Source organism: Crocodylus siamensis, chromosome 2, assembly GCF_052110815.1.
Source record: "Crocodylus siamensis isolate JL-2025a chromosome 2, ASM5211081v1, whole genome shotgun sequence".
In the NCBI taxonomy this organism is placed as follows: Eukaryota; Metazoa; Chordata; order Crocodylia; family Crocodylidae; genus Crocodylus; species Crocodylus siamensis.
The window spans coordinates 248261430-248273445 of record NC_143396.1 but is presented as its reverse complement, the minus strand read 5'-3'; the positions used below and the strand labels follow the sequence as shown (position 1 = coordinate 248273445).

Sequence of the window (12016 nt, the reverse complement as noted above, 5' to 3'; positions counted from 1 at the left end):
AATATGTGGAGGGGGTGCCAGCTATCAAACAGCAGATTTGGAAGTGGAGCTAGACTGAACCTGTATTCTGTGCAACTGCCGAAGGCAAGTGTTGAAGCACAGTCTCAACAGTAACTATCAAGTAAATGGTGGAGGACAGAGAAGTAAGTGAGGCAGTGAAGTTCAGAATGAGTTAAAACAAAGTGATATTCAACCTGAAAATGATGTCTCGTGAACTGTTGGCTAACATTCCAAAATAGTCATGGAGGGGGATACTTTTGAAAAGCCAGTATCTAAATAATGTGACTGCAAAACTGGATAACTTGCAGAGCTCGGTTGAAGTATGGCACCAAAAAATTTAATGTTTTTGTCCCAATCTGTGCTCTTTACAACACTTGTAATTAGGGGGTCACTCTGCTTTGCTTATGTTGCTAGTGCTGGTCAGCAAATAGGGTAAAACTAGACTTAATTATATTTGTATGATGGAGTTTGGGATTACAGGAGAGCAGTATATCAGCTCCTGGCTTCCCGTCTTCCCCCGCTTGCCTTCCATCCTGCTAACAGAAAAAAAAACCCCTTTCTATATTGTTTTTAAAAGGTATCTTTCTACACTGACCTTGCTCAACTCCTCTGCCCTCCTTTCTTTCCTCTATTTTAAAAGAGATTTATGTACAAAGAGTTAGATCCAAACCATTGTCTTTTGGTGCTCCAGTTGTGCACAGCAGCTCCTCTTAAAAACAAAAAAACAAAACAAAAAAACTGGGTACCTTGCTCTGATATGTCCCTCTGAATAGGCAGGGTTAAGTAACTAGATTCTCTTACAGTCCACAGATAAGGGTAGCTGCTTCTGAAGGGTGATCCAGAGCACCTGGGTGCTCAGGAGAGAGGCATCTAGAGCCAACCAGTGGGAGATTTTTGCAAGGTGTACTGAACTGCTGCCCCTCCTAAGAACTTAGACACATGTCTTAAGACTGCACAGCAAGTTGTTCCATCTTGGGGTTCAGAGTGCCCAGAAGGGAGATGCCTAATCAACCAGGTCACTAACACACATCACTACCAGTACTGGCTTCATTGTATCACATAGTGCTTCATTGTATCACATGGTCCCTGGGGTGATTTTTAGTCTCAAACATGGCTGGTGGTGGAGATGTCCAGCTTTGATGCAACAGTTCTGTGATGAGAGCACTTACCCAGGAAGTGGAAGATGTGGGATTTAGGTTCACTTCAACCTGAAGGGTTCTAACTCGCATCTCCCACATCCTAGGACAATGCTCCAACCCTTGGGCAATAGAGACATCGGGGGAGACACCTTTCATCCCTTCTGCTGAAGCTGGGCAACCCAAGAATGTAAGGTTCATGGGCCAGAGAAGAACCACCAAAATGGAGCCTGGCACTTTAGCCAGGTGGTTCAATTGCTGCAAGGGACTTGGGACCTAGGTTTCAGTCCTTGCTGGCAGGGTTATTTTTTGTTTATGTGGTATGTTTAACCAATTCCTGTCTCATGTAAAAAGTCCTGGTGGAAACTGTAGCATACATAGTTCCCTGGTGGGAACTGCTGTGTTCAAAAGTAATGTCTGGTCATTGAGAGTACAGCACTTCGCACAGAACACTTTTGTGGTCTCAGGTGGGCAGTAGGTGTGCTCTGCAGACAAGTAATATATTGGCTCCCTGCAAGCTCCAACCTGCATTGCAGTGATGTTCAGGCATGCTGGGTGTCTTGGTATTCCATCTGGATTGCTTCCAAACCTGCGGAAGCCTTAGTCTGGGCCTGGCCCCGGCCCCCACAGCTGCTTCCTAGCAAATGTTCTCTGCACGAAAAAAGTCCCACCTATTCACTACTAGTGGGACACATTCAATATCTGCAATTAGCTGTTATGAAGAGCTTGGGAGTGCCCCCCTCTTCTTCACTCTTCAAGCCTCACTCAGCTAGAGAGAGAGAGGGAAGGGAGAGTGAGCCTAAATATGGCCTGGCAGGAAGATTGAGGGTGGCTCCCAAGCCATGTACACTCTGTAATTGCTCTTAAAAGGGCACATCAGACATTTGCAAGTGGGTGAAGCTTATTTCCTCGGCGGCTGATTTGGGGAAGGGAAGTAGTAGTATAGGCATGGCCTCAAGTTTGAAAGTCTAAGGCAGTTGTTAACCTTTTTAGACTCGAGGCACCATTGTTAAACTAAAGGCACCCCTTAGAAATTGCAACGTCGTAGTTTACCCTTGTTTTTTGGACTACAGAGAAAATAACAGCAGCAATTCTTCTGTTGCAAAGAACTTAGGAATCCATAGTGTTAAAAACATTGACCCGCAGTAGGCTTTTTATTTAAAATCTTTGGGTTTATCTTGTGAATCTTGTTTGCACACCACCATGCCAATGTTGCTTGGCACCCTGTGGTACTCTTGGAAGGATTGCAAGGTGTACCTCAGTGCTGTGGCACCCTGGTTGAGAATCACTAGTTTAGGGACAAAATTGAGGCATCTGTTTTAATCGGCATCTGAACCATGAAGCCTCTGAAGCAACCACGAAGCCTCTGAAGCAGGGTCAGTCTATATTGTTTGTTGTTACTTTGTTACTAAATTCTGCCCAAGTCCAGATGATCACAAGAAAGATATGGATCTAGTCCAGAGTCAGTGTTCTTCTGTACTTCAGCAAAAGCCTATACTCCTGACTAATCGAGTTGGTTACTAAAAGCTGTAATAGTGTTAAGAAAAATGGCATGAACCAAAACTGTGAACTGTGTGGGGGCTGCTGTTTTGGCACTAGGTCTTCAAAAATGAAGTCTTCTGTATTCCTCTCAACTTATAATGCCCAATTTACTATCTGATACTTGACCAAATGGAAATGGATGTTTACTAGTGTTTTCAAAGTAAACAGCAAAAAAAGTTCCTTTTAGCTTTGTACTGTTCTTGCTGGCCACAGACTAAAGAAAACAGATGAGATTCCATTTAAAATTTTGGAGTTAAGTAGCTAAAATCCCTTGGCAACTCCTGCCTCTTAGAATTCACCCCAATCTTACTGAGCAGTTGAGCAAACTAAAACTGTCAACAGAAATACTATTTCACATAGGGATGAAACTCCATGTACAAGGGAGGAGAGACAAAGTTCCCATTCCTTCTCTGAAGTACCAGACTGCCTGATCTTTTACCTTCTCTTGTCCCTTCCTCTTGCATTGTAATGGTTCTTGTTTCATGTTTAGTGTTTTTATATATATATATATATATATATATATATATATATATATATATATATATATATATATATATATATATATATATATATATATATATATATATATGGCTAGATTAGTAGTAGTGTTGTTTCTAGCCAATTTTGTGTTCTTTTCAGATTCTTCTCCTCAGACTGCTTTAAACAGGAGGAGTTCAGGGCGTCAGAGTGGAGTCCATGAATTGTCAGCTTTTGAACAACTTGTTGTGGAGCTAGTACGACATGATGACAGCTGGCCTTTCATGAAACTGGTTTCCAAAATCCAGGTAACTGGTGTGAATGCTTTGGATGCTACTTACCGACAGCAGAATTCGGATGTAGTGGGTAACAGTAACAGGAATGCAGCTAAACCTGGCTTTAAAATCTTTGGCTATATAAATTAATTCTTAGTTAGAAACTGAGATTTCCCAACTTGGTGCATTTACTAAACATGTTTTAATATACCTGGTATCCAAGGTTAAAGTCCTGGGATGGGTTGATAAGGTGAGTGAATGGCAGAGTTCTTGACAGTCTGTACTCGACTTAAAGGAAAGGCAAATTATTAGAAAGTTAATTGAATGAGTGCTGTCCCTCTAAAGTAGTTTCTTAATGCCCTATAAATAGTGAACTACTTCCAAAGCAGAGACATGGTTAAAAAAAAAAAAGTGCTAAAGGAATGACCTTATTCCGGTGTTAATCAAAGCCATCCAAATGATGATGGTGCACAGCAACACATCCTCAGTTCCATTGCTCTCTTTCAACTGGGGCCTGTTTTTGCACTAAGAACTCCAGGAGGAGTTTCCCTTCTCTTCACTTCAGTGTTTGAAAAAGTACAGTAAGTGCTCCTGCGAGCTCTGCTAGCTTATATAGGTGAATGGCAGGGCTGTCTGCCTCCTCAGCCACATTATGACTGCTCCCTGAACATAGGTTTGCCAGGTTATGACTAGAGCTGGGATATTCTGTAATTTCTGGGCACCATCTTAAACTGATAAAATGAAGACTTGATAATCTGAGGAAAAAACAACAAACATCAGGGAGCTGGAAGGTTCAATTGAAAATAGTTCTCTGTGAACAGACATGTTACTAGCAAGGGAAGTGGATGTAAATACTAGGTGTGCACCAATACATCAGTCCAATATTGGATCAGCACCAATATAAAGAAAATTCACTGTATTGGAACTTGGCCTAATTTGGCTGATTTTTAAATGCCTGTGTATACAGCTGGAGCACAGCACACAGGCAGCAAGGAGCACAGCCTGACAGCTTGGAGAGCTGCATGCTGCTGATGAGTCTGGTGGATGGGGAAGGGGCATGGGGGTGCAGATCCAGTTAGGGAGGGAGTGGGGCAGGGGCTGGTGTAGGTGCTGCCCAGCCAGAGTGGGGCAGGGTATGGGACAGAGCTGCAGCTCATCCAGGGGGCACAGGGAGGGGGAGCGGCTCCCGCAGCTGCACACACCCCAGAAGGGCACGGGGGAAGGAGGGGTATGCCCCCAGATCTGCACGGGGCAGGCTGTGGACTGGGGCCAGGGCCATGCCATGCTCTTCCCAGGGGGGAGGGAAAGGGGGGCTGCACTGTGCTTGGAACGTGTGGCAGCACTGAGGGAGGGGGCTGCAGCCACCCCAGATTTTGTCATAGTCTGTTCCCCCTCCCAGTTCTACTGCCTGCCCTGAGCACAGCCTGGTCCAGGTCTCTCAACCCTTGCTGGGAAGAGTCCAGCATGGCCCCAGCCTGCAGCTGCAGCCCACCTGCCCTACACAGGTCTGGGGGCACCCCCCCGGTGCTGTCCCAGGGTGCACGCAGTGGTGGGAGCCACTCTCTCTCCTGTATGCCCCCCCTCCACAAACTGCGGCTCTGTCCCCCGGCCTGCCCTGCCCCACCTCAGCTGGACAGTGCCTGACCCTGTCCCACTCCCTTCCTCCCTTTCCACCGTAACAGATTTACTAGTTTCACGCAGCTGGTATCAGGCATCGGATTGGTATCAGCTGATATGCCTCCTTAAAAATTGGCTATCAGTATTGGCCTCCAAAGTCACTATCAGTGCATTCCTAGTAAATAGCAGAGCAGGAGAGGAATTTTTCATAGAGTAGGAGAGGGAAGGCTACTCCCTAGGTGTACTGGAATTAAATTGGGGGAAAAGAAAGCTCTGGCTGACCTCAAATAAAGCTTTGTAGTGGGAACATTGATTAATCTGGATCTTGAAAGATAATTGTTAGAAGCCCCATTGCAAATATGTTCAAATTAAGTACTAGAAAATAGTCCTTGTGATTCCAAAGGAGGAATTCACAGCTGATTACACTTAATCTTCTATACAGTGCTATAATAGTTTAGTTTAATTACTTGCTTCCTGCAGACAGTCTGCTGACCTGCATTTACAAATCCTGGGTGCACTGGATGATGATCAGTGTGTCAGATTTGAGGCTGAAAACCAACATGTATTTTTTACTTCCATTTCCTCATAAATGGCAGGTGGTAGGTAGCAAGAAGAATGAGTGATTTTTATTTTTATCCATCCAACCTGTATCATTGCCAGTTCCCTTTCCACATCCTGCCTTGCCTCTTCCTGGCAAATTTCACTCAGTGTTATATGATGAGCCTTAGCCACTTAGACAAACACATGTACACTTTACATTTAAGTCTGTTGTGTTGGACAACCAAAATTGGGATCCAGATTGTCCTGGACACAAAGACAACTTGTATATTTTCCCTTCCCCCTTCCTACCTTAATTTGTGGGGTGGGGTGGGGGGAAGAAAGGGAGGTAAGCAGCACTTTCTACCTGTCATGCAGAAATGGATAATTTTTTCTACCAGAACTGGTATTTTAAGAACCAAAAGAGGTGCAAAATGGAGGAATGCAAGTAGCAATGGAGTAAAAATAGCCTTCCTTAAGTATGAAGGAGCATGTAAGGTAATAAAATACTCAAGGACAAATACAAGTGTGAGGAACGGTAAATCATTTTTGCAGTTTGACAAGTATAAACAGCTGCTACACAAGAATTAAGTTTTATAAACCAGGGGGTGTTTTTTGTTTTTTTTAGGGTTTTAATGCATTTCTGGATCAGATTTCTGTGTAAATCAGTGGCTCTTTTTATATGTTGTCTTTTGAACAATTTTCAAAATTTAGATCAAGAAAACAAGAGCTGAAATCCCATAGATTATAGTTTTTAACTGGGAATCTTTACACTCTCGTACAGAGGAAAGACTCTTAAATAAACACCAGATTTTTTTTCTGCATGTCTCAACAGTTGATTCTTATGTGTTGAATTCAAGCTTCTATGTATTTTTGCTGTAATAAAAGGACTGCTTTTCATTTTTGCAGGTACCAGACTACTATGATATCATCAAAAAACCTATTGCCTTAAATATAATCCGTGAAAAAGTAAATAAATGTGAATACAAGTTAGCATGTAAGTAATGTATAAACTGTTGCTTAAAATAGATTTTATACTCTCCACAGAAGCAGAGCTGATGGTTTGAAAAACCATTCTAAGAAACTTATGAATATTTTTCTATGTAGTAATCATTATTCCTAGTACTTGTATTAGGTGTGTTCCACCTGTCATACTTAAGACACAATTAATCAGTTAATCACATATTAAGTTGTAATCAGGTCTCATGTTAAAGCATTTAATGGCATCATAAAACAAGGAACAAGCCATAGGGTTATTCCACAAAAAAATGTGATACTTTTTGTGGCTGGTTCCTATCGCACCATTAACTGTGGCCAGATGTACCCTTGTGGCTGGTAGCCCTGTCAGTTGTGGGTGTCCAAATGAGCTGATGAGATTCTCAGCTGTGGGAGTACATGGTACATCCTTGCATCTGGCAGCCCCATCAGCTGCAGTGGCTCCCAGATACAGGAGCTTGCTACTTGCTGGTGCAGGGAGAATTACACCTCATTACCTACACAACAGTAATGAGGCATGGTGAGATCTGATGCAGTTGCGGGAATTGAGCCTCCTGCAGTGCACATGTGGATCATGCATAGATCCCATTTACATGCACATCTGGTAGGGGCCCTAAGGAATGATTAGTCATGAAACTTAACTTCTCAAGCTTTAGGGATAGTACCTTTTTAAAGTGAAATAGGTGTGGCACATTGAAACATGTAGGATAGTTGTCATTGTTGCTGCTGAGCTGTAATATTTGTTGAGAAACAGCCTCTAATTTGTTGAACTGTTAATCTAGAGCACTTGCTTGTTCAGCACTTACATATGTTCTAAATTCACAGCATTAGTATTGGTAAGATTTCTTTAGGTTAGAATTATCTTTCTGGATGGCATCCATCTCTGCTTGCGCACTATAGTGCACCACAACTAGAAGTGTAAAGCATAATATCTGTGGAAAATACCCTAACCTAATTTCTTCATTGCATTTTTTTTTCCAGCGGAATTTATTGAAGATATTGAGCTCATGTTCGCAAACTGCTTTGAGTACAACCCTCGCAACACAAGTGAAGCAAAAGCTGGAACTAGACTTCAAGCTTTCTTCCATGTTCAGGCTCAAAAGCTTGGACTCCCTGTGACATCTGGTAATGCAGACCATGCTGTTCCAGCTGCAAAGAAGTCACGAATCTAACCTCTGCCTTCCAAAGGATGTTTTGAGGGAAACTTATATTCATAAAAATGAAACATTTAAATCATGCAGTCATCCTATCTGTATAAAGCAATAACAACTGTTTAACCACCTTGAAGTGGGGCCTGCACTATATTCTCAATTTAATATTAAGCACTCAGGAGAATGTAGGAAAGATTACCTTTGCTACAGTTTTATTCAGTGTCTAATAATTTTGATAGATGTACTGGATACAGTACTGGTTTACAGAGGTTTTGTACATTTTTAATACATTCATGTGTCTGACTATATCTTCCAGAAATTTTTTTTCCTGCATTGGATGACCTTATTTCATCCTGTAGATTTTCTAGAAGCTGTGGTATTGTGAGGGCTTTATCAACTCAGATAAAATCTTCTACTGTAACACAGTTGAAGAAACTGTGTATATGTTTAAAACTTGTTTTGAGCATAGCTTATCTACACTACACATGAATGAGTACAATTTGCATATCCTTCCAAGTACTGTACCAGTGCTGGCTGGAGGTATTCAGTCTGAGTTTAAGTAGATATTTATTTAGTATTCAAAGTAATTTGTGAATTTGTTTTGTATTTATAAAATTTGTACCTGGGGATAAAAAAAAAACAAAAAAACAGAGTTCCTTAACTTTTTTTTTATTATTATTTTTCTGTGTTTTTGTTATTTCTAACTTTTTTTTTCTGATGATCAGTTGATAATGTAATACCTTCCCCTTTCCATGGAGCAGTTCTTCTAGCAACAACTAACTTACAGGACTGTATAATAAATTTATATGACACCTTTCTAAGTGTACAAATAAAATGATACATTTTTCAATGTATTCTGAGCTTCTGGAGTTTACTGCAGTCAGTCATCCAACTCTCTACTCTGCATCCTTAAACAGTCCTCGTTTCCAGTGACTTCAAGTGAGAGGTTGTTTGAGAGAAGGTGGCAGGATTTGGCCTGGACAAGAATGCATTCTAACAGCATAGCAACCATAAGGGGTATTTTAAAGTCTGTATTTCCAGCAATCTTGAAAATGGACGGATGGATATATCCCTTTGTCTTGTTTTGTCTTTCCTGTGCTATTCTACAGCAAACTGTTGATGCAAATATCTTGAGGATGGATGTGAACTGCGTGATACTCTATAAATGCTCAGGCTTTTTATTCTGTCAAACATGTAAAACCTTGTAACTTTAGTTAGCTAGAAGCTTCCTTAGAACATTCTTGTAATTCTTTTGCTTATTTTCTAATGGTCTCATTCCAGAATTTGGAATTAAATATTTATTTTTTAAATTCAACAGAATTGGTGCCTTTAAAACACAAGTGTAAAAGAGGCAGGGTTCTTGGGATTGGCTGTTTTTGGGTTTTTTTATTTGAAGTATTTCTAAGGCCAGGGGCAGACCATGGTAGTTAGGAATTCAGGACTATCTTGGGGCAGAGAACAACAGGGCTTAGGGAAAATACTGAATGACCCCAGCTCTACTGACTATGTAAAATATACCACAAGAGCTTGCCTGGTGCCTGTGGTGCTAGATAAAGCAGTAGATCCTTCATTGAATGTCATTGCCCCCTTCTCCTGCCTCCCATTCTTGTGGTAGCCCATTTAGTTATGGGAGAAAGCTATTTGTGTTGGTAGGCTCAGAGTAAATGCTACCTTGTCTCCACAGCAGCATGTAGGCTTTGTGAGAGGTTGCAGCAGAGGGGGGATGTAGAATGGAGAAAGAGAAAGTGTCAACAGAGCAGGGAGAACTCCACTTCCCCAAGACGGTTGTTAGCCTATATCCTCTCTCCACTTACACAAATATAAATATGGAAGGGCTAGGATGATGGCTTATAAAAGAGGAACAATGTTTCGTTCTACATCAGGACTTGAACACAGATGGAGTAACTATCTTTTAAAAGAAAAGAAAAATTTTAAAGGCATTCTACATTCATGTCCTTGCTATTTGCACTTGGCATTAAGCCCCATACATCTGATGAAAGGCATTTTGCTAACACCAAGTTCTGTGCCCTGTGTATTGAAATAGGACTCTGATGAACTGGAGGGCAAATAAGGCGATTTAGCAAAATGAATGTATTGTTCCCAGACTAAAGCTGTAAACTATTCAACTGATGCTTTCAGCAATTCCAACCCTGTAATGGTCTCCACATTCACATACTACAAATGGGGAAAATGAACAAGAACAGGATCAGAGTCCCACTACCAGAAATGCACGCCTCACAACACTATTGAGTTCAGTTGGAGTTTTATGCATCTAGAATCTATGATGGTAACCAGATTCTGCCACCTTAACTCACTGGAGCAATACTTAATTTTTTTCCCCAAGGAGTCTCAGTGAAGTCCATTACAGTTTAAATGTCTGCTTCATGTGGCCTGTGTAAGAGGATACCACTATAGAGCCCTAAAGTAGTTCAAGGAGCTGAGTGGCAGCTGGTTCTGCCCTCTCTTATATATTCTTAAATGTGTGTGGGGAGAGGGTATGCAACCCTCGATATCTGCTTTTTCAAGGATATTCTGTGATTACCCAAGGGCATCCCCTTTAGTTTAAGGCCAGCTCAAGGAATTGCTGCTCCTAAATGAGGGAATGCCAAGATAAAATGAGCATGTTTAGAAATCTTTTACAACACTGGGGGCATGTGATATTTCAAAACAATTGAAAAAGAAACTTGGAATTAACTTCTACATTTTTTTTAAGCTTAGAAAGTCAGAGGGTCAGTATTCAGTCAGAGGCATTCATTTGCATTTCTACCAAGACTGAAAACGCACAGATACCCGCCCCCATCTCCCTTGCCAAGACTGGAAATACTCCATCAATGTTCCAGTACCATTGACTTCTTCCAAATTGAAATCCTCCCTTATCTTAAAATATAAACCAAAGAATCCTCCCTCATGCCTTCCCCATATGTTTATGACCATTCTACTGTAATTAATATTGGAACACATGGGGAAAGAGTGTGTGCAGCAGAAAAATAGTTGTGTGCTTCTTGGAGCACATGGACTATATACTTTGTATCTTCTGTGGAGTAAGCAGTGCGAGGCATATGTGACATACTGACCAGCAGGTCACACACACGTTCGGGAAATTCTTGACTAACGTAACTTGTCTTTGTTGATGTCAGTGGGACCAAAGACATAAAGTGGCGACCAGTTATGTTTTTAAAGGCCAGGTAGAGGGGCATTTACCACTTGTGAGCTGTCAGGTCATCTGTAGTAACTTTTATCTGTCCACTCCTGTCCTGTTATAAGTGAAGCGAAACTTAATCCTCTTTATTCAAGGATAAACTGCTTTGGTTCTATTTCAATTTCCATTTACTCTGGGACACAAGCAGACAGACAAAAATGGTTGCAACAGCTTTGATGTATTCACAATAAACTCCCTTGGTCAATATCATAGTTGTCCACATCCAAACTTCAAATTACTCATGTGCCTAAGAATGTGCAGGACTGGGGCCTCAGGCAGCACAGCAGGGTGAGGTGCAGATGAGGAGCCTATATTCAATACTGATGTTTGAAAATGCTGGCTTAAAACCAGGTCAAATGGGATCCACCAATCACTAGGTCAGAGGATATAGAGAATGACCAATAAGAAATGCTCTCCCCTGTTTCTAACCATCCAAACTGTGAATTCTAATCTTGTTAAATGTGGCTGTATATTTGCAGGTCTTTTAAAACTGGATTGTGAAGTGCTGTATATTTTTTAATAAAAAATTTCATTCCAAGTGTTGTCTGTCTTTGTTTTGCGTCTTGAGTGAGATTTTTTTTTAAGTTAATGTTTATATTCAGTTCAGGTTTCAGTTGGTTTGTTTCGATTGGAAGTCCAATTATGTCCAATGTTATCACTGTCTTCGACGTTCAAAAAAACCCTCTAGTCTTAAAAATGCCCTTTTAAGGAGATTATAGATTTCTAGAGAGCTCAGTGTCAGCCTTCCACTTTTGTCTTCAGTCACTGTAATAAATTACCAAGCCCAGCTGCTGCTTGGTCTTTATAGTTCCCACTGCGCGCCTGCGTCGGAAAGGACCTGCGTTCCTCCACAAGGTATAGCCACAGCTCCATCCAACCACCTCTATTGTGGTCTGGTAGTGTGCTACTTATTGCAAAGGGATGCAACATTGTATGTTCCCCTTCATATGGAGACCAACCTCCTTTTCCCCTTCATGGCTGCATCCAGAAGTGCAGTACCCAGGATTTCCTGGTAGCAAAAAAAAAAGCTCCAGGAAAAAAAGTGGTACAGAGCACAAAAATAGCATGCACTAGAACAACCGGAGG

At 41.4% G+C, this 12016-nt stretch overlaps 1 protein-coding gene across 4 annotated transcripts in view; it reads left to right on the top strand.

Annotated features, from left to right (window-relative positions):
- BAZ1A (bromodomain adjacent to zinc finger domain 1A) overlaps positions 1–11468 on the top strand; it is a 101407-nt gene extending 89939 nt beyond the window's left edge. For all 4 annotated transcript variants that reach the window (XM_090033599.1, XM_090033597.1, XM_090033598.1 and 1 more), the window contains 3 exons: positions 3318–3463; positions 6494–6581; positions 7562–11468. In XM_090033599.1, coding sequence (XP_089889725.1) covers positions 3318–3463; positions 6494–6581; positions 7562–7752 — 425 coding nt within the window. In that variant the 3' untranslated portion in view covers positions 7753–11468. The remainder of the gene's footprint in view (positions 1–3317; positions 3464–6493; positions 6582–7561) is intronic.
- Positions 11469–12016: the final 548 nt, after the last annotated feature.